General features: G+C 49.1%; 1 protein-coding gene across 1 annotated transcript; it reads right to left on the reverse strand.

The window, feature by feature from the left end:
• Positions 1–390: 390 nt before the first annotated feature.
• Positions 391–20,907, reverse strand: Vstm5 (V-set and transmembrane domain containing 5). Its single transcript, XM_075966786.1, has 4 exons — positions 20,520–20,907; positions 2,667–2,993; positions 2,438–2,578; positions 391–1,757 (listed from the first exon to the last, which is right to left on the reverse strand). The coding sequence occupies exons 1-4, from the start codon at positions 20,605–20,607 to the stop codon at positions 1,714–1,716; spliced, it is 600 nt and encodes a 199-aa protein (XP_075822901.1). The 5' UTR covers positions 20,608–20,907; the 3' UTR covers positions 391–1,713.
• Positions 20,908–21,920: the final 1,013 nt, after the last annotated feature.

Here is a 21,920-nt window from a genome sequence, read left to right on the forward strand (position 1 = left end):
TAACACATTCATTGGTTCCTGGGTGAACTTTGGTGGCACTCTACTTTGGTTGTTGGGACTTGAAGAGAGGAAATCAATGTTTATATCTCCCCAAGGAAAGGAATTTTAGCAACAATTCCTTACCCGCCGCATGGAAAGTTGAACAGATATGGGCATTGGAGACCCGAAAGGAGGGAGAATAAAAGGAATGTTGTAGCGCATTTTATCTTTGTATGCATGGCTGCAGTCAAGGGCCTGCACATCATGGCGGAGCGGGAGCTTTAATTTGCTGTGGCTACAGAAGCGAGAAGGGGGCGTTGCCTGCTGCTGTAGCCTGGCGAATGGAGGCTCAGAAGAGACCCGAGGCCAACCAACCAACCCAGAGCTCAGCTGGAGCCGTGATAACCCAGGTCAGTGAAAAAGAAATTAATTTATTTTTTAAATTTTATTTATGTATATGTGTACACCATGTGCATGCAGGGAGACCAGAAGAGAACATCAGATCCCCTGGAACTGGAGTTACAGACGGTTATGAGCCACCGTGTGGGCACTCGGAACTGAATCTGGGTCCTCTGTGAGAGCAGCAAGGCGCTTAGTGCTGAACCTTCTCTCTGGCTCCATCCCAGGGCCTTAGACCGCTACTACTCAAAACAGCACTTTCCTACATAGCTTTCCAGATGCTTCAGGGATTCTGATGCTTTTCTTTCTTTTTTTTTAATATTTTTTTTATTTATTATGTATACAACATTCTACTTGTGTGTATGTCTGCAGGCCAGAAGAGGGCGCCAGACCTTATCACAGATGGTTGTGAGCCACCATGTGGTTGCTGGGAATTGAACTCAGGACCTTTGGAAGAGCAGGCAATACTCTTAACCACTGAGCCATCTTGCCCTCTCATGCTTTTCTTAATCGCTCCGAGAAGCCTAATGGTGGCTTCTCCTCATGCCCTGTGAGGTAGGCGTGGCCACATCTTCAGCCCGCGATCTGACTGGAGGCCGAGCATTGGTGACCGGATAGGATGAAACTGAAGGAAGCCTGACCTTACAGTAGTTTCCTTTTGTACCCCCCATCGAGCTGCCTTGGTCAACACAAGTCGCACGTTCCTCACACTAAACCCAAGGTTAGGCCACCTGATTAATTTTGTGTGAGAGAGAATGGGAACGCCATCTTCTGCTTCCCTGGTGTACTCAGTTCGGCTCCCTGAGGTGCAGCACTCGACCTCATGAGACCGGTCGGCTCAGAGCCTCAGGCTTGCTCACACTGTCTGCACAGTTGTGTGTATGCAACGGAGGATGGAGACGGAGGCTGCAGCAGTTTGCAGGCAGACACAGAGAGCACGTCCCAACGCTGGCTGCAATGAGCCTCTCTGCAGACACTCTGACCCTGGGGACAGGGACTCCTCCAGCAGGCCAGCATGGGATCAGAGCCAGTACTGCAAGCAGCTTCTGGTGCCTGCCGGTGTCATTGGTTAAGGATCAGCGCGGCCCTGAAGCTGCAATTGAGAAAAGTTCCCGGCCTAAAGCCTCAGTTGGTCTGTTCCTACGTGCAAGTCCTAGAGCGGCTTCCTATAGTGAGTCCTCGCCTCAGGCTCCCCCAACAGCTTTCTGATCTTGCAGCTGTCTCTGTCAGAAAAGGATGGCCAGAGGCTGCGGCAAGGATTCCCTCGGTCTGTTCCTCCAACTGGAAAATACTGTTTTTCTCTTGAGGTAGCAGTGTAATTGGGCACAGTCTTGGCTAACACTCAACATCTTTCATTTCAAGCTCCTCGGTGGTGCTTTCTGCAAAGGAAAAGACAAGTCAAAGGGTTGGGGAGATGGTTCAGCTGGTTAAATGAGCAATCATAAGAGCCTCAAGCCAGAGCCCCAGAACCCATGCATAAATCCCCAATCTGTAATCCCAGTATCGGTGGAGACAACAAAGTCCAGGATTTATTGGGCAGCCAGTGATCTCCAAGTCAGAGAAACTGCCTTAGAAATAAGGGGTAGAAGCCGGGTGGTGGTGGCACACGCCTTTAATCCCAGCACTTGGGAGGCAGAGGCAAGCGGATCTCTGGGAGTTTGAGGCCAGCCTGGTCTACAAGAGCTAGTTCCGGGGCAGGCACCAAAGCTACAGAGAAACCCTGTCTCGAAAAAAAAAAAACAACAAAGAAAAACAAAGAAATAAGGGGTGGAGTGTGTTTGAGGAAGACCCCCAGTGTTAACCTCTGACACATACACACACACACACACACACACACACACACCCCAAGAGTTTGAAAGCCTACCACACAATGGTGTCTTACAGCGAATGAGGTAACAGGTGCCACCTCTGGCCTCAGACACATGAAAGGATCATCGCAAGGCCCAGAGCGTCACCTCTGAGCTTGTGTCCCCTATGAAGGGATCATCGCAAGGCCCAGAGCATCACCTCTGTGTTCTTGTCCCCTATGAAGGGATCATCGCAAGGCCTCTAGCGTCACCTCTGAGCTTGTGTCTCCTCTTCCTCTGGAATTTGTGCGCACACTGGTTGCAGACCCACATGAAGCTGATGAGCACCACAGCCACAGCGGCCAGCAGAGCAAAGAAGACAGCGACAAAGTGGAGGTCTTCATAGCGGATCTCTGTGGGACAGGAGGGAAGGTAAGGTCTCTCTCTACTACAAAGTCGCCCGCCTGGGCCTGTAATTCAGGGAGCCCTGGGCTCTCTTACCAGACACATGCAGCATGATCGTGCCGAACTGTCTGCTCCCCAGGTGCTCCGTGACAGTGATGATGTAGTAGCCAGAGTCCCTCACGCCCACACCAAAGAGCTGGATGGAACCATTGTCGAAGGTGCAGACTCTGTCTGTGTGGCTTTGGGAGACATTGGCTGGGGTCCCCGGCTTCCACTCCACGATCTTCTGCTCACCCCAGTTTGATGTGTACTTCCATTCGATTGTGGGCACTCCATGGCAGGAGTACTCCACCGAGAGCAGGATGTCTTCCTGGACCGTGGCATTGATGGCTGACCGGGGGATGTACAGTGACACCCCATGACCTGTAGGCACACATTTGAATCTACACTTGAATCAACTCACCAGTGTCTTGGTGAGCACCTATTGCGTGCCAGCTGAAAAGGCGCAGAGTCCCCCTCCCCCTCAGGTCTGTTATTATATTCAGCAAGGGCTGGAAGACTAGGGACCAGTGATCAGAACAACCTGTTTCTTGTTAATGGCCAGTGCTCTGATGAGAATAAGCAAGGCTAACAGTGAGCAGTAGAGGGGGATAAGAAACGGCTTGGGGGGGGGGGGGGGGGCTGGAGAGATGGCTCAGTGGTTAAGAGCATTGCCTGCTCTTCCAAAGGTCCTGAGTTCAATTCCCAGCAATCACATGGTAGCTCACAACCATCTGTAATGAGGTCTGGTGCCCTCTTCTGGCCTGCAGGCATATACACAGACAGAATATTGTATACATAATAAATAAATAAATGTTTTAAAAAAAAAGAAATGAAAAAAAGAAACGGCTTGGGAAGACCTGCATGAGAGAATGCCATTTGAGCTCAGACCCAGCGGACAAGCAAGAGGAGGAAGCCCTGTGAAGGAAAATGTGGGGTAGACATCTTTGGTAGACGCAAACAGAGGTCTGAAGCCTATGTCCAGAGGGTGATCAAGGTGTGTTTGAAGGTGGCCAGATCACTGGAAGGCAAGGAGCCCTGGGCAAAGCTAGAGACCTAGACAGAAGTCTAGGCATGTCAGGAGCTCAGACATCATGGGAACGACAAGGTACCTTACACTAAATCTATGATGATGCTAATATTGGCCATGGAGACCAGCTTGGGATCTGGGGGTAAGTGTGGGAAAAAGAGAGGCCACCAGGTGGTTACTACAAGAGAGAGACAAGAAATTAGAAAGGGTGGGCCTGCAAAGATGGCTCAGCTGCTCTCCCAGAGGATCAGGGTTCAAATCCCAACACCCACATGGCAGCTAACAATTGTCTGTAACTCCAAGATCTGACACACTCACACAGACTTATCTGTAAGCAAAACACCAATGCATATAAAATAAAAGTAAACGAATGAAATAAATAAATAAATAAATAAATAATAAAGGATAGGGTGATTTAGGACCTGCAATAGGAAGTACATGAGACTGAGCTTGATGATCAGCTGGTATGGGTTGGACAAGGCAACAGCATCAGCAGAGATTTCTGCTGGCCGTGTGAGGGCACAGCAAGGCCTACATTGAGCACAGGTGTGTTTCACAAGTACTAAATAGGTACTGTGTGGCACAGTGCACACCAGGCAGCAGGCCTATGCTATTGAAGCCACCGCATTCATCCAGTTAATCAGCGGTTAAGCCTAGGCTCATCACGATTGAGAAGCCTGGCTGGACTCACTCTGCAGAGCTGAGGTTTACACATGGGCATCTGACTTCAACTAGAAGGCCAGTGACTGGCAGTGAAGGGGACAGAATGTGAGAGGCGCCTCCCACACACAGGAAGGCTAGAGATAGGAGAGTGAATGGCAGGCTGTCTAGTTTTGTGTCAACTTGATATAAACTGGAGTCATCTAGGAAGAGAAAACACCCCACCAGATTGGACGGTGGGCGAGCCTGTGGTGCATGTTCTTGACTGATGATTGGCGTGGGAAGACCCAGCACAGTGTGGCTAGTGTCACCTCAGGAGTGGTCCTGGAGTGTAGACGGAAGCAGACTGAGCCAACTGTGAGCCAGGAAGTTGGTAAGCAGTGTTCCTACCTGGCCCCCGCTTCAGTTCCTGCTTCCAGGTTCCTGCTTTGAATTCCTGCCTCCGACTTCCATTAAAGGTAGGCTGAGATGCGGAAGAGGAGGTGACACACGCTTCCTCCCTATGCTGCTTGTGACAGTCGTGGTTTTATCACTCAGTTTCCACCTCTTCCTGTTTAGCTTTCTCATCCTCTGGTGCCCACTGCACCGGATCCACGCTGTCGCCTATAAGTAACCCCACATGTAATGTTTCCGGATGCGTTCTAGTGTCTTCCGCCATTGAGAATAGTATCCCACTTGTACCCATTCCCTAAGGCCTGGCTGGGTAACCAAAGCAATGCAATGGATTTCATGCTTTAAAAAATGATGGGGGGTGGCTGGAGAGATGGCTCAGTGGGCTAAGGGACTTGTCACCAAGCCCGATGGCCTGAGCTCAGTCCCTGAGACCCGTATGGTGGGAGGGAACTCATTCCTTCAAGTTGTCCATTGGGCTCCACACAGCCCCATGGAATGTGTGTGCATCCATGCATTCCTTTTCCACACAAAATTAATAAACAAACTTAGTAAAAATCTTAAAATGGTGATAATTTTAAGTGATTTCAAGTGGTCTAGAGTGATTCTGCCAAGCAGTAGGAAAGAAAGCATTTACTTCCTCCTTCTATGATACAATAGGGAATAGATATTTGATTCGTCTCCACTTCCTGTCACCCTGCTCCTAAAACCTTGGACGACTCTTTAGAGTGACCCTGGACTCTTCAGAGTGACGGTGAGTCTCTGGGCACGACTGGAGGCTGGCGACCTTCAGATAGTTTCAGGACTGGTCACCCGGAAAGGCAAAGAGTGATTGGAATATTGGAACTTTAAGGCCTCTCCCAGCCTCCGGGGTGGGGAGGTGGCTGCTCCCCAGTGGTCTGCGCCCAGTCACTCACCAAAGTCACTCAGAGAGAAGCACTTGGAAGACCCTAAAGGACAGTGCTCGCAGAGACCTGGAGTGTCAAACACCCAGAAGCCGCAGGGCAGCTCACCCAGAGAGGATAAAACGCTATGTGTGGGCAGCAGACTTCAAAGCTCAAACACTCACAACTAGGCTCAAGCAGAAAGCCAGTGGCTGGCAGTAGTGGGGACAGAATGTGACAGGTGCCTCCCACACACAGCGGACAGAGAAGCCCTCCCACGGCCCTCTTCCTGAGTCTGTCTTCCTCCTGTGTCCATCTGCAGGATGTGCAAGATCCTCATGAATGGGTAGCTGTGAGGCAAGTGTCTCCATGTGTTTCATGAGCTGTTCTAGCAAATCAGTGGAGTATAAAGAGGAGGGCATGGTGACTTGTGACATGTGGCCAGACAGTCAAAAGCATGGGGACAACCTGAGACTTCTTAAAAACAGAGCTGTTTGTTTTCCTTTGTGTGTATACATTGCCTACATATATGTATATGTACCATGTACATGTCTGATGCCTGCAGAGGCCACAAGAGCGTGTCAGATCCCTTAGAACTGGAGGTTAGCGATGGGAGCTGCCCTGTGTGTGCTGACAATGGAACCCCTGTCCTCTGCAAAAGCACCAAAGTGCTCTTGACAGATGCACCACCTCTACTGCCCCAGCCTGGGCCTTTTGACTGGCATCTGAAGACCAGGGCAGCCTCGGGGACTGAACCATAAGGAAGTACATCACAGATACCCCGAAACGGCACCTCAGAGCAGGGGTTCTCAGACACCATCATCCACCCCTGAGATTTAGATTTTCTTAGTACATGTTAGTTTATTTATGGGTGTGGCTGTGTGTGTATGTGCCGTGGTGCAGGCATGGAGGGCAGAGGACAGCTTATGGGAGTCAGTTCTCTCCAGTGAGTCCTGGGAGGAAGCAGATTGTCAGTGTTGGTGGCTAGCACCTCTCCCCACGGAGCCATCTCTCCAGGCCTGTGAATAATACTATGTGTTAATGTACACAGTGCATCTCCAGTTCCTTGGCTGTTCACAGAATGACCCCTTGTGTTCTGAATCCACTCACTGCTTTGGGTCCTTACGCTGCGTTAGTCCTCTTTAGTCCAGCGGAGCTTCCACACCTTAGAGGTGGCGTGAGACTTTCATGACAATATTTTAAAACGGCTTACTCTAGATTTGTTTGGAAACAAGGTAAATGCAACACAAAAATGAGGTTTTCACGTTGCATCAGTCCAGAAAACAAATAATCAAAGTTTGTCCCTGACTGGGGGCGCTAAGTTAGATAAAGCACCTGGGTTGTGATTGGCATGTCCCTCCTTTTCTCTAAAGAACGTACATCTACCTAGTTAGACAGCATTGGTGCATTTGGAGGTTTTGGCCTCATAGGTGTGCCTCACTTCTGTTAGTTATTTCAGAGGTGACTACAGCTGTAAAACATGACTTTTTTTTTTGAGACAGGGTTTCTCTATATAAAAGCCCTGACTATCCTTGAACTCGATTTGTAGACCAGGCTGGCCTCAACTCACAGAGATCTGCCTGCCTCTGCCTCCTGAGTGCTGGGATTCAAGGCGTGCGCCACCACCACCCAGCGACTTTTTTTAAAAAAAATTCTACCATTCTTCTAAATTTATTTGCTGGTTCTATTCTGTTAAAAATAATAATAATAAGGGCTGGAGAGATGGTTCAGTGGCTATGAGCACTGGTTGCTCTTTCAAAGAACCTGGGTTCAATTCCCAGCATCCACATGGCAGCTAACAATTGTCTGAAACTCCAAAATATGGCACCCTCACACATATACATCTAGGCAAAACACCAACGCACGTAGAATAAAAATAAATAAACTATAAAAGAAAAATGTTTAAAAATAATAATAAAAAGCCATTTCTCAAGAAAGACCTGTCTAAAACAAGATAGAAATGTCTGATCTCATGCATGCAATGTGGTGTGCAAGCACCCCCACCCCAGTATAAAAAGCAAGCTCTTTATTTCTCAGGATGAGCTCAGTGGCCTATAATTCCAGAGTTTCAGAAACTGGTGGCAAAAGCGTGGGAAATTTCAGGCCCTCCATCATGAGTCTGAAGCTGATTAGAGCCACATAGTAAAACCCCGTCTTATATTCAGGAGGGTAGGGGTGTTCTTCCTAGTGCTCCTGTAGACTTGTGGGTTGTTTTTTTTTTCGAATCTACTCTGTCATACTCTGTTAGTACATAACATGTCCTACAAGGGAGTTTACATTTGGCTTCTTCAGGCCTGTCAAATGTCCTCTGAAATGTCCTTGCTCATCTTTTGGCACTTGATTGAACTGATTACATTTTAACAAGGACCCTAAGGGTTCAGAGCCAAAGAATGATAAACACAGATGATTCTGGTGCCAAGACAGACTAATGAGATCTCTGAGGATCAGTGGCGAGGAGATCTCTGAGGGTCGGTGGTGAGACCTCTGAGGGTCGGTGGTGAGATCTCTGAAATATAGTGTTAAGGAGACCACTTAGGGCCAGTGGTCTTCTTGAATCCCGTGCTTCACCGTCTCTGGTGGCCACATGGGCACCTTTGAGACAGAGGTCTGGACTAGCGCTATGCACAGGTGGATTCAGCCTCTCTAGGTATACAGACTTCCTGGCCAACTTTCCCTCCAGATGAGAATTCAAAGAGCATAGCTTCCAGCCTCCGCCAGGACTTTCCCTCAAGGACAGTGCGCTCTGCTCAAGCCCGCCATTTCACCCAGCCTGGAATAGTAATGAGATCACAGGAGCTGTCCAGGGTTGCACTGCTGACCATTCCCACGAACACCCTCGCCAGGCCAGTGTGGTACCGTTAGTTATCCTTTAACGGAGAACATGGGCCAAGTGCAAGGATCCCAGAATAAATAAGAAAGCAGGTCAAATTCCAGGTCAGCCTCGGAGGGTCAGACTCCTGCGTGCCTTCATCTTGTGCCTCCTGTAACCAGCACGGTGTGGGCACAGGGCGGCACTATCTTCAGTCACCGAATACGCAAGTGACAGTGAAAGGTGTCGGTTTTTCCTCCCAGGAAAGCTGTTGCTTTGTGGCTGGGAAGATTAGGATCATCTACCAGCCAGCGTCAGGGAGGACAGGGCCTGGTATTAAGGATTTACTCTTCTTTTTCGTGTGTGTGTGTGTGTGTGTGTGTGTGTGTGTGTGTGTGTAGGTCAGAGGATGTAGATTCTGGGGATCAAACTCAGGTCCTCCAGTTTGCACAAGTCCTTTTACCTGGTGAGTTGTCTCATCAGTCCAGAATCTAGGCTTTCTGTATTTGGTGTACTTTACAAGCTGTCTGTTACTCTATGTGTATATGTATATGTGTGTATGTATGTATGTATATATGTATGTATCTATTTACCTATCTACCTATCATCTATCTATGTATCTTCCTATTTATCCATGTACCTACCTATCGATCTACCTAGTACCTATGTGTGTATGTATGTATATAGCTATCTATAATCTATCACTGATTATGATTTTCTGCTTATTACTCATTTATCAACTATTATTATTTATTTCTATCTATTATAATCATTTATATATCATCTCTCTAAATCCTATCAATCATCTACTTACAATCATCAAGCCACCTGTAACCTATCATTTGTCTATCATCCATGTCTATCAACTTATCCCCTATCATCTGTCAATCTATCCTCTATCTACCATCTATTTGTTTATCTATGTCCGTCCTCTATTATCTAATATAATTTATCAATTATCTATCCATCTATATCATCTCTCAATTTATTTATCATCTATCTACCCATCATCTATCAATCAATCTAGCTATCTATTCCCTTGTTATGTGAGGTGGAGGTGGTTATGCGGCCCTGGCTGTCCTGGAATTTGCTTTATACACCTGACCTTGAACTTGCAGTGATCTCTTTTCCTCTAAGTGCTGAGGTTTGAAGACCCGTGCCAAGCTTTTACAGTGAGTCACTTTTAATTATTTATTTAGGTTGTTTGTTTGGTTAGTTTTGCTTTTTCAAGACAGGGTTTCTTTGTGTGACAACCCTGGCTGTTCTGGAACTCACTCTGTAACCTGGAACTCATAGAGATCCATCTGCCCTGTCTCCTGAGTGTTGGGATTAAAGGCGTGTGCCACCACCGCCCAGCACTGTTTGTTTTTTGAGGCAAGGTTTCAAGTAGTCCAGGCTGGCCTTAGATTTTTTTGATCCTTCTGCCTGGGAGTTACTGATGAGTGCTGCTACATCCAGCTTTTTCTTTTCAAAAAGCTGAGAAACATTTTCTTTTTTTCCATTTAAAATGAGAATCAACAGCACAGCCACACAGCCAGTCGCTGGTAAAGGTGGGGTTTTATTGCAGCTTTGCCTGGCTCATGACTATCTTATCCACTATCTCTTTATCTTCCTTTCCGGTGCCTCTGACCTCAGATGTGAGTAGTGATTACTGCAATATTAGAGAGCTATCTGGTGACAAATTCGTGTCCTAACCTCCACAGCCTGTGTGTTTGGTAGGGTTACTGGCAGGCTAGAGAGCTGGGATACCATTAGCCCCTTCCAGAGCCTGAGGGCTCATCATTTTGAGCATTTTAGCACCCAGCACAGGGCTGGGCACTTTCCTGGAGCTCATGCACTCTGAAGACAAGTAAATGATGGCATGCAGGTCCTGCTGGTCAAACCATTACCCATTTAGGGAGTCCAGGAAGAGAGTGTGAGTTGAGTTGGCAAGAGGACCCCTTTCTCATCTCCAGGCCTGCCAACAGACAAACGTCTAGGAGGAGAAATGACAGAGGCTTAAGCAGCAGCTAAAGTCTAATGTTCTGGCCAGAGTCTGCCACTCCTGACCAGGCAAAGCTACAATTTGGAAGACACCTTTGTGTGAAGGCAACCAAATACTGGCTGGTCATTTTAGCTGCCAAGAATTATGGGAATGGCTGACATGCTCACCCAGTTTACGGGTCCTCTTGGTAATTAGTGTCTGGTTACACAGAAACGAAAGTTGAGCTCACCCTGCAGGAGTCCCCACCAACTCACTGACCTTGAAAAGTCACCCCAAACACTATGGGCAGAGATAGGCTCAGGTGAAGGCTGTCAGGCTGCCCCCCTTCACCACGATTCAGAATTCATACCCTGCCTCACACACAAAATTCACTCTAGAAGAGCGAACCATTATTGCCTATGAATGGCTTCCCAGTGCACCAGACCCAGATCATAGTCCAAGGAAGCTGAGGGCCGGAAGTTCAGTGACTCTGCCAGTATCAGATTGGCAGAGATAAAGACCTTTGATAACATTATGTTGTTAGGGGTGTGTATAGAAGTTCTACCCAAGCGTAGCTGTTGATTGTAAGTGGGTGGAAGCAAGACTGGAAAACCCCTCCCGTCACTGGGCTCCTCTCAACTGGGTGGAAGCCGAACTGGGAAGGAAGCCCGTCCCGTCACTGGGCTCCTCTCAACTGGGTGGAAGCCTGACTGGGAACCCTGTCTCTTCCCGTCAATGGGCTCCTCTCAGGGCACCTTTCGCTGCTACGCTTCTCACAGCCTGTGTGTCCTTACTTGTGTGGCTACTAAACACCTCTCCCCTTTAGATTGTAACTTAGCCTGCTTGGTCTATGTTGCACCCCAAGAATCCTGCAGGGCACCTGGAACATGAATGGGAATTCCTGAATCTTCCCTTAATGAGTTATGCAGCTGGCCTGCAGGTATGGGGTACAGAATGCGGAACTAAGTCAAACTGGAACAAGGTTGGAGCTCAGGCCCCATGACTAGCTCTGGTGGGAACCTCAGGACCCAGTTTACCTCCCCTGGAGTGTCTAAAATCAGCAATGACTCCTGTGCACGTAGGCCTGCATGCCCTTGCTCCCAAGGCTCCCACAGAGCCCAGAACCTTACAGGGTTCTTAACAGTTCTTGCAGATGGCAGCCATAAATGGAGACAAACCCAAGAAATTCCATTAGCCAATCAAGGCCTTCAAAGAGACGCATCGTTAGGGGTGGGTTCCCATACAGCCTACTCTTTACTGTTGTGACTCTGGCCTCATGGCTCACCCATGGGCTAGGCCTTTGTTCCTCTTCTGTAATGGTGATTGATGTAGTAGCCATAGCTACTTCATGGGTCTGGAGTGTTAGAAGGAATCAAAGCAAAGTTGCAAATGCCAAACCTGGCCCAGGACCCCAGTCTTCCAGTAAGTACAGAGTAATTGGTAGGTGTGGAAGCAGGCAGTCCTACCTAGAAGGATGCCAGCAGGAACACACTTGCTGTGCCCCTCACATGGCTGCAAACATACCAGGGAATCCACCCCCCTTTTGAGACAGAGTCTCCTTATGCTGCTCCAGCTGATCTGGAAGCCACAGAGATCCCCCTGCCTCTATTGAGATTAAAGGCACACACCACCATGCCCAGCAAAAACCCCACAATTTTTAAAATAAAGAAAATAGACAAACGTCTGCTCCTGACCCTGATGGGGACGCTCTGTGTCCTCCCTTGCCAGGGACACGACAGGGAGGGAAGCAAGGGAAGAGGACAAAGGGAGCATGACAGCAGCCGAGGAAGACAGGGTTTGCAGACAGCGCAGAAGACCCTAGCGTGGGATCTAGCTTGACATGACTGCAACCATCTTGGTTACAACCCCATCCTGCCCATCAGCTTACAATGGCATATGTTTGAAGCCTTACAGAACAAACAAAGTTATTAAGACAGTCAGCTTAAGCACGCATCTCTGGGCTCTGACACCCAGGTAATTCTTGACTCACATCTCAGTTTCAAAGTTTGCTTTTCTTCTTTTGTGAGAAAGCCCATGTAAGTTCAACGGGCCTTCGGCCTCCTTTGTCTCTTCCCACCCCTGCTTTTTTGAGGCAGGATCTCATGTAGCCCAGGTTATCCTTGGAATCACTGTATAGGCGAAAATGACCCTAAACTCCATTTCCTCCTCCTGTCTCCACCTCTCCACTGCAGGGATTATAGTCAGATACTACCATGTTCTCTTCCTACTGTGTTGGAATTGAACCCAGGGCTTTGTATATGCTGGGCAGGCACCCTACCAACTCCACAACATCAGCTTGTCTTTGTCTAGCTTAGCATATAAACCCCTACCTCCCACCTCTGGGCTCCACTATGTTGTAGGAACCTACACTTCCTGAGACTCAGGAAGTTGTGTTCTGTGCCACAGTCTTGGCTTTTGCTTTTAGCTTGGTCTCTAGGTACCTTGCTTCTTTGGCTGCTGGTTCTTGCATACTGCATTTTGGGGAAGTATCCGGTTGTTTTGGCTGCATGTACCTCAGAGGTGTGAGTTTACACAAATCCCTTTACCTCTCTCAGTTGCTTCCCTCTAGGGATCTTTCTGGGTTGGCAGTCAATAGGTCAAAGGAAACCACCTGCTGGGAAGAGAAGTGGCCCACCAGCAACAATTAACTTCAGGGGCTCGGGGCTCCTTTGCTTTTCGTCCAGGTCTTCTCTGATTCTATCCACAACACTCACATGGCATGGGTGTTAAGCTCATTCTCTGGTGGGTTAAGAAAATATGTTCCCAGACTCCTCGGGCACTAGTTTGCTGATGTGGGACAGTAAGTGACCGTAGACCTGACCAGGGCAGGTGGGAGTCACAGGCTGCACTGAAGACGCTTTTCCAGACTTGTGCCCTACTTGGGGCTCCACCTTCTTATCTGCCTGTTAGAGTTTAAATGGTGTCTCCCGTAGATGACAGCATCCTCCTACCCTGTCTTCTACCGCGATCTTTAGAGACTGTGTCTTTACAGTGGTCACTAAGTTAAAATGGGGCCCTCTGGGTGAGCTCAGCTGGCCTCAATGCAATTGACTTGGTGTCTTTTTAAAAAGAACTTGAACCCAGGAGAGGCAGCATCATGGGCCAGAAGGTGAAGGCGGAGATATGGTGGGATGTGCAGAAGCCAAGGAGCCCCAGAGATTGCCAGCATCCAGAAGAAGCCAGGAGAGGCCCGGAGGAGAATTCTTCATAGCCCGCCTGTACCTCATCTTTGAGTCCATTCAGAGGTTCAGCTGTGGGAAAGCAGTGCCTCTGTGGCTTTCGTCTCTAGGACTCAGGGTCATGGGGGATTTAGTTTGCAAAGTGCAAATGCCTTAACTCTGGAAGGCCTCAATGCTGGTTTCAACTTTCTTTTCTGCCTCCATCTCCCATGATTCCACTCCATCCCCAACTCTAGTCACCCCAACTATGAGCCACTCCCCAGTGGCCATAATCTTAGTTCATCTCACCCTCTCCCTGGCCTCAGGGTCATTATCATCTCTTCAAAGACTGTGTTAATATCATGTGTTGCCTGCTGGGCCTGTTCTCAGGGCTACTGAACTGAACTGAACTTTGGCCCTGTTGTATCGGGAGCGGTGTCTGGCAGATCAGGCCACGCCTGCGGCAGCCTTTTCCAGGTACAGGTGTGAGGAGCTGACCTTTCCCCTGCCACCTAGGAATGAAAGCAAGCCAGCCATGCACACAAACTGGGGACTACTTATCAACCATAAAGTATGGGACTGCCCTGCAGACCTCCAAAGCTGTAATTCTGCCAGCTAGCTTTGTCCAATGAGAAAATGAAGCCTCCCTGGTTTCAGGCCCTGGCACTCTCTCTGTGACTTTCAATAACTCCCCTAATATTCCTTATACCCTGAAGGATATGTTCTCTCAGTACCTTCGTCTCAAGCTTCTGTGTCTAACTCACCTAACACGAAGGAAAAAAGTTCAAGCTCAAAAATATCTCTGAACTCTCATCATAAAAGACGTCAAAGGGCTAGAGGATGGGGAAAGGCAAGGGGAAGATGGGGATTCTGTTTTAGGCCTTGGCTTGAGCCTAGGGCAGGGATCTTATTAATATAAGGTTTCCGCAGAGCAGAACAGATAAACAGAGCTGCACGTTAGGCCCCCACCAGTGCTTGGTGTCTAGGGCATTATCTCCCTCCTTCTCCAGCACTAGAGTTTATCCCAACATCTTCCACCCGAGATCCATGACTTTCCCAGGCTCCACTTCTTACCTGGCAGGGCATTGAGCAGAAGAGGAAGTGGATGTGGGCTCAGTGGGAACTGGGCTGGTGGCAGGTCTCAGGCTCCCTGGACTTGGCTCCCCCAGGGAAGCAGCATCAAGAAAGGAACGCATGGGCATTGCTGCTCAGTGACAGCAGCTGTTCTGACAGAGGGCTATCGGCAAGTGACTTTTCACCATGACGAATTTATTGAGCGGGGAAAGTACCAAACAGCCCTGTAGGTCACCGAAGACTGACACGCAGGACCGTAAAGTTCAGTATAACTAAAAAATGATCCCCTCTTCACTGGCCTAGGGATAGGAGTCTCCCCTTGAGTCCTGCAGCTCAAGATTTCTCTGTTCATCTACTCTTTTAGCCTTCAAGACTTCCTCTCTAAGACAGGCCTTCCTACTCCAGGCCGAGCCCCAACCTCATTGCCCAGTGCTAGTGATGTAATTCACCCTCTTGGGATTAGACTTTCCCAGGAGATCCCTCAGAACCTCTAGCCCCTGATGGCCAGTCACCATAAGAATGTCTAAGAGCCAAGTAGCCTTGTTCCCTTCCCTAAGCCCCATAGGAAAGTCTTTGTAAGTCTGTGTGGATGAAACCACACAGGAAGCAAGACTCTAAGACACGATAACGGGTGTTTTCAGACAGGAAGGGAGGAGACATAGGGACACTTCTAAGCCAGTTCCTCCCCTAGGACCAGACTAATCGACCTTGTCTATGAGAGACATGATTTGCCTGACCACACTTTAGCCGGAGAAGCTCAAAGGCAGAACCACACGGTCTGGTCTCTGCCCTCGGCGATGCTGGTTTTATTGGTCTGGGGTAGGGGATAGGTATCTGTCTATCTTTTGAAAAATTACTTATTTGTTTTATTGAATCTTGTGTGTGTGTGAATGTTTTACTTTCATGTATGTATATGCATCCTATGTGTATGTGGTGTCCAGGGAGGTAATAAGAGGCCATGAGAATTCCTTAAAACTGGAGTTACAAGTGGTTACGAGCCACTATGTGGGTGCTGGGAACCGAACCTCTGGAAGAGCTGCCAGTGCTCTTAATTACTGAGCCATTCTAGTCCCCCCCCCCCCGGTTTTTTCGTTTGTTTGTTTGTTTTTGTTTCTTGGCATTGGCCTTTCTGAGTTCTAATGGGCAGCAGTGTTTGGAACACTGAGCTTCCTTCCTTCCTCACCGTCTTGCCCTGGGAACTCTGGCCTTACTAGGCTGGGACTCCACTAAACCTCTGAGGCCTCTCTCTGCCATCTAGGGATTCTTCAGAGCAGGGATTCTCTGGGTCAGCATGGGGCAGCCTTGACCTAGCCCTATGGTGTCCCTCAGCAGGCAGAAGGCCAGCATGCATTCTCAACAGGCTGAACACGTGGACCAGAAATATTCTTTCCGATCCATTTTGTCATCTCCCATGTTCGGAGAGCTGATTGATGTGTAGCAGATGAGGCAATTGTTCATGAGAAAGCCACTTTGAAACTCTGAACTTGGTAATCTCCCTCTTCCTATTCCTGTTCTAGTTATCTATGTAAGCACAGGCACACACCCCAGAACCGTGGGCCACACACATACCTACCTCATGGTGACGTCAGAGACATCTTGGTTTCTGTGAGCACCCCCTAAGATGTTCTCATTACACCCAGATCAGCTGATAATGCAAGTCTCAGGATGTATCCCCATCTTCATGGCACAACTGTGCTCTCCACCCCCAATCCCACTTTCCAGGAGGAAAGCGCAGGACCAGGGTGTCTGTGGCTCTTGGTGAGGAAGGACTCTCACCCTGGCCTTCAGGCTGTCACCATCTTGCTATGTCCTGAATAGCGAGAAGGCAGATTCTCGTTTTTCCTAAGTTTGTGACAACACATGCAGTCTGCACCTTCCATTTCTGGTCTCCCAGACTCATTCTGGAATTAGTTAACTCTGAAGTGTTACTTAAGTGCTGTCTAAGGAAGATGTGGATGCGCTCCCAGGGACAGCTCATCCTGAGCAAGGTCCTTTCTGCCTGTGCACTGGGAACTACAGAAGCTACATATTCCAAAATGCGTTGATGTGACCACCACTGGACAGTGCAGAGATTGTCTTTCCATTAGGAAGAAACCAAAGGGAGGACAGGAGCGATGGGATTTGAGCTTAGTAAGACACGCTGAAAGACCAGAGAGTTTCTTCGGTTAGATGCTCTGCCTTCAGGCATGCTAAGGTGACCCCACGCATGCTGAGGTGACCCCTGATGTTCCTCCAGGTAGCCTGGAAGAACAATGTCCCCTCCTCTCTCATTTGTACCAAGGCAACCTGACAATCTCTTTATCAGTACTGCTTACTTTTCTGTTTGGAAGAACACGTCTACAGCTGCATAGCTCCATGGTCAGCCGAGCTGGACCTAAGCCGCCCACATTCTTCCTTTATTCTGTCCTGGCCCTGTCAGTTCAGACTGGGATGGCTGATGCATGCCTAGGTTCACAGACATACTTACCAAGGCTGCTCGTCACACCCCTGCTGTTCTGTTCCTGATATTCTTTTGTTATCATTATTATGTTTTTATAGTATTGTCAGGTAATGGCCACATCTTTAAGATCTGATTTCTTTTTGTTTGTTTGTTTTTGACATGGTCTCACTATGTAGTCTTAGTTGACCTAGACCAGGCCTTGAACGCCTACGTGCTGGGATCAATGGTATATACCACCACATCTAGCTCAATTCGTTTCCCCCCTGTGGATTTGCTATAAGCAGCCAGGAAGAACCAAGCCCCTCCTTCTTCGACGTTTTGCTTAGAAATCTCCTCAGCTACAGACAACATTGAGAACTAACTTTTAAGCACAGATGGCAAAATTATGGCTTGGAGACAATGAAACTGCTTTTCAAGAAAAATTTTGTTAGGTTAGTTTTTACTGTTTCCCAGACACCCACGGCCTTTGTAGATTGGGAAGAGGCCGTACAGGCAGCATTTCTTCACAGAGTGGGAAAGTCTGGGCATGAGTAAAAGCAGGGTAGGCTGTCAGTATTAAAGTACAGCTCAGTTGGTAGAAAGCTTTCCTAATGTCCACAAGGTAAGGCTCCTGGGTTCCATTGCCAAAAACGACAATGAAACCAAGTGTGATGGTATCCAGCACCCAGGCATGGAAGCAGGAGGATGCAAGCTCCAAGTTAATGCCTACAGTGAGGGTATATGTGTGGCCATTCAGCAGTATGCTCCCCAGCAAAGCCAGCTCCCCTTAACCTCTTCTATAGTATGTCACCGGAAGAAACTTCTTCTTGTGTTTTCTTTGACTCTAATCAAAAATCACTCCAAAGAACTGGGTGGTGGTGCTACACTCTCAATCCCAACATTTGGGAGACAGATCAAGTAGATCTCAGTGAGTTCGAGGCCAGCCTGGTCTACAGAGAGTTCCAAGACAGCAAGGGCTACACAGAGAAACCCTGTCTGGAAAAAAAACCTAAATAAAATAAAAAAAAAAAAGAAATCTCCTTAGCTAAATAACCAACCATATCGCTGGCAACTTCTCCTTTCCACAAAGCACTGACACGTGAAGAGGACCCAGTCTAGATGTCTGCTACTTTACATGGATTCTCTCTCCATTGTCCGGCAACACTCCTTATCTCTCTGTGAGACCGTACCAGAACTTCCCGTCCAACCTACAGTACGCTTCTCAAGACGTCTCCAGTCTGCACCCAGTAACTGGTTTCCGGCAGTAGCTGCCCACTCCTCCATGCAATTGCTCTAGTTTGGGCTGTTGTAAGAGTCTGGACCGAGTGATCGAGACAACAGTCACTTATTTCCTCCCCTCAGTTTTGGAGGGTGAGAAGCACAAGGTCCAGGGGATTTAATGCAGTCATATTTTATCTAAAAACGATTTTGCTTTTCCTTACTTGGGCGTAAGTTATCCATAGGGGTGCACGTGTGTCATGGCGTGTGTGGCTTCACAGGACAATCTACGAGAGCACTTCTTCCCTTTCACTTTGGGGATCCCAGGGTCAAACTCAGGTCGCCAAGACTGGTGAAGAGTGTCTTTCCCTACTGAGCATCTCCCTGGTCTAGCAACACCTCCTCTTGGCTTACTAACCTGCTCCCTGTGTTCTCACCAACAGAAGAATTCTGATCTCTCGTTGGTAAGAATGTGAGCCTCACCACAGGAGTCCCAACCTCACCACAAGGGCCCTGCCTCCAAATAACATCACATCAGAACTTTCAACCGGAGGATTCAGGGGTCTGTATTTAGTCCATAACAACACCAGTTACAGAGAAAAGGCTTCAGAATACAGGCATTCTGTGTGTCTGGGGCATGTTTTCACACAGGCTTTGTGGAATGAAGATTCATTCTCTCATTTTTAACACCATCATTTCTTTCTTTTTTTCTTTTCGAGCAGTGTTAGGTGCCAAACATAGAGCCTTGTTCACATTAGAAAATAGCTGGTAACATTGGGGTCTGTCCCTGCCCTGCACTGAAGGATGCAGGGAACTGGGGAGAAGAGGGTAAGGTCACCCCACATCACTAGTGTTGGCTGCAGCTCAGGGCTCCCCCAAACAGACCCCCATCCCCTCATTTGAAAAGAGTAGGTCCTGACCAATACTGAAGAGACACTAGGGACTGATCGGAATGGACAGTGACGCCCACAGCTGTGCAGGGTACAGCCACCAGGTGATGCAAGCGTTCACCTGGTCTCCCGGCTTGAATGTCCGGAACATTCTGTGTTCTCTCTGTCAACACTGTCATGGTGGCTCCTACCCAGCTGCTAGGTTCAGGTTAAGAGTGGATTCCTTTGCATAGAGAGTTCTGGTTTCCCAAATCTGAGTTCATAGTGTTCCAGGAAGGCAGCACCTACCTCCTCCAAAGGCCACTTCAAAGGAAAAGCTCTTAACCACAATGCTGCCTGTATCTACTGTGCCCTGCTTGCTTCCTGCAGGGAAAAGACAGATCTGGACGCTATCCCCTGAACATCACAGGCATATGCACCAAGAGCAAGAACGGAGTCTGGAAGCGTGTGCTTGAGGCTTGGAAAACAACGGGAAAGGTGGTTAAGAGCCCTCTTTGCTGGTCTTAAAAGCTGCTATGTTGCTCCCTAGCTGCAGGAGCAACAGCCCCATCCCATTCTTGCTGGCTCTTGCAAATACCAGTGCTGTTCTCCAGGAAGAGGCTAGAGGCTCCGTGTGAGCCCTGACTTCACTACACAGTAGGTAGGCAGTCCCTTCCCGTGTTCAGTTTCAGCACGTGTAGAACACAGAGAAAAGTGGCTCTGATTTTATATGGTTTTTTTGAGGACTAAACCATTAGGAAGCTTGTAGATCCCCGGGATCTTGATAAGGGCCAGCTCTCCCTCCTAGCTCTCTCAACTCCAGTAGCTCCACTCTGGCCCTCTCTAGACCTCTGTTGACTGATTTGTCAACAGATGAGAATGGTAATAATGACAGTCCTGAACAAGAAAGTAAAACTGCAGCGTAATCGGTCGTGTCTATAGATGATGATGGTCGTGTGCAACATTCTGACTCACGGGTGATTCCAGGGATTCTAGCGCTGGCTCATCAGGCACCTTCTCTGGGCTCACGCTCCAGTGAGCCTCCGACCCCTTTTCCTGAGCCCCAGGCTATCTGGAACTTAAGGGAGGCGCGCAGACCCAGGAATCTCACAGCGGGTGTCTAATACCAGTCTGGTGGTGAGCGAGCGGGCAACCTGGGGATTTACAATCTGGTTATTTCCAGGAAGAAAATAGAAATTTCTGGCCAGGAGTTATCTCCAGGCCGGCTTCCTGCTCTGATAACCGCAGCGGCAGCGGCCCAGGGCACCAAGGGAACCTTAGCTCGGCCTAGCACTCTGCAGCCGCTCCCCGCTCCGGACACGGCGAAGTGACCCTAGTCCGCATCCCCTAGCCCTCCCGGCCAGCACCCGAAGGATCGCCCCTTCCAGCGATGTTGTTCCCACTCGCCAAGGCGCTCCCACCTGCGAGGTACTTACTCTGCAGACAGCGGGCGGCGGCCACCCAGAGCGCGAGCAGCCCCAGCGGGATGCCGCGGGTCCTCCTCCCGCACCACGGCGGCCTCATGAACGAACAGCGGGCTGTACCGGCCCCGCATGGGCCTCCGGGAGGCGGCCGGGCCGACTGCTCGTCCTCGGCGCCCCGCAGTGCGCCAGCCTGGCCTCCCTAGCCTCAGCTCCGCTGCTGCTCGGCACGTCCCAGCTCCTGCAGCTGCTCCAGCGCTAGAGGTAGATGACCAGGTTGTACTCTGGTTGAACCAGTTCCCCCGGAGAGAGGGAAGAAAGGAGGAAGGGGAAAGGGAGGGAGAAGTAAGAGAAGGAAGGACTATGAATATGGAAAGATATGGGATAATGGGAAGGCACGCACTCCGAGGCACTAATGGCAAATAATGAGCAACTTCCTGAGAGTCACACCCACTGTATCAATTCAAGGTTCAGCGCAGGAGGGTGGCTGGGAGAGGCGCTAGTGCGGTCGCCCAAGGACAAAAGAGACAACCTGACGACTTCACGGGCAAGGGGGAGATTTTTAGGAAAATCAAGTGACAGCCTGGGGTGTGAGGAAGGGGTGACAGCTGGGGAAACTAGGCTGGCTCTGTGTGGAGCCTATGGACAGCAATGCCAGTCATCCATGAAGCCGTCCATCCAGGAAAGGGCTCGGAAAGCTGCTGACTGCGCAGCCTGCGCAGGGCCCGGCACAGGCTGGCATTTTGGTCCCTCACAGGACAGTGGTGGAATGATACCGAGCACTGAGCTACGCTAGGGAAACAACCACACTGATCTGAAAAGCCTGGAGAGGTGGCCCACACCTGTAACCCCAGCATTCCGGAAGCCACAGGAGTAACTGGGTACTTTAGGAATCCTAGCAGGGGTAGGATCTGGAAACAATGACCTACTGCGATATAGTCTGCCTGTCCTGGTAAAACGAAGAACGAGCAGGCTGCAGGGCCTCCAAAGGGGATGTGCTGCTCTGTGAAGCTACAGAAGACGGGGAGATACTGACCCAAGCTAGTTGTAGTCAGAACTAGAACTAGATTTCCTCACTTCCCTTGCAGCCACGGGACAGCAGGTCAAACAAGCAGTAGTGACTCTTAGAAGGGCAGTGTGCTTGGGTGTCTCTAGAAAAAGCTTCTGCTTCCCTGGTAGAAGGGATACGGACTGGAGTATTCTTTTCTGAAAGGTGGAAGAGGCTCAGAAATCACAAGCAACTTATAAGATCCAGGCTGCCAGGGCAGGTACATGGCTCTTGGATTGTATAGGCAGTCATAATTTCCATGGGGAGAGAAGACTTTTCCGTGGAGCTACCAGCTATCGTGCAGGGAACTCCTGGCGTGGGCTTTTCTGGAACCCATGCGCGCGACCCTTGCTAATGGAAGCAATGTT

Source organism: Microtus pennsylvanicus, chromosome 3, assembly GCF_037038515.1.
Source record: "Microtus pennsylvanicus isolate mMicPen1 chromosome 3, mMicPen1.hap1, whole genome shotgun sequence".
Classification (NCBI taxonomy): Eukaryota; Metazoa; Chordata; class Mammalia; order Rodentia; family Cricetidae; genus Microtus; species Microtus pennsylvanicus.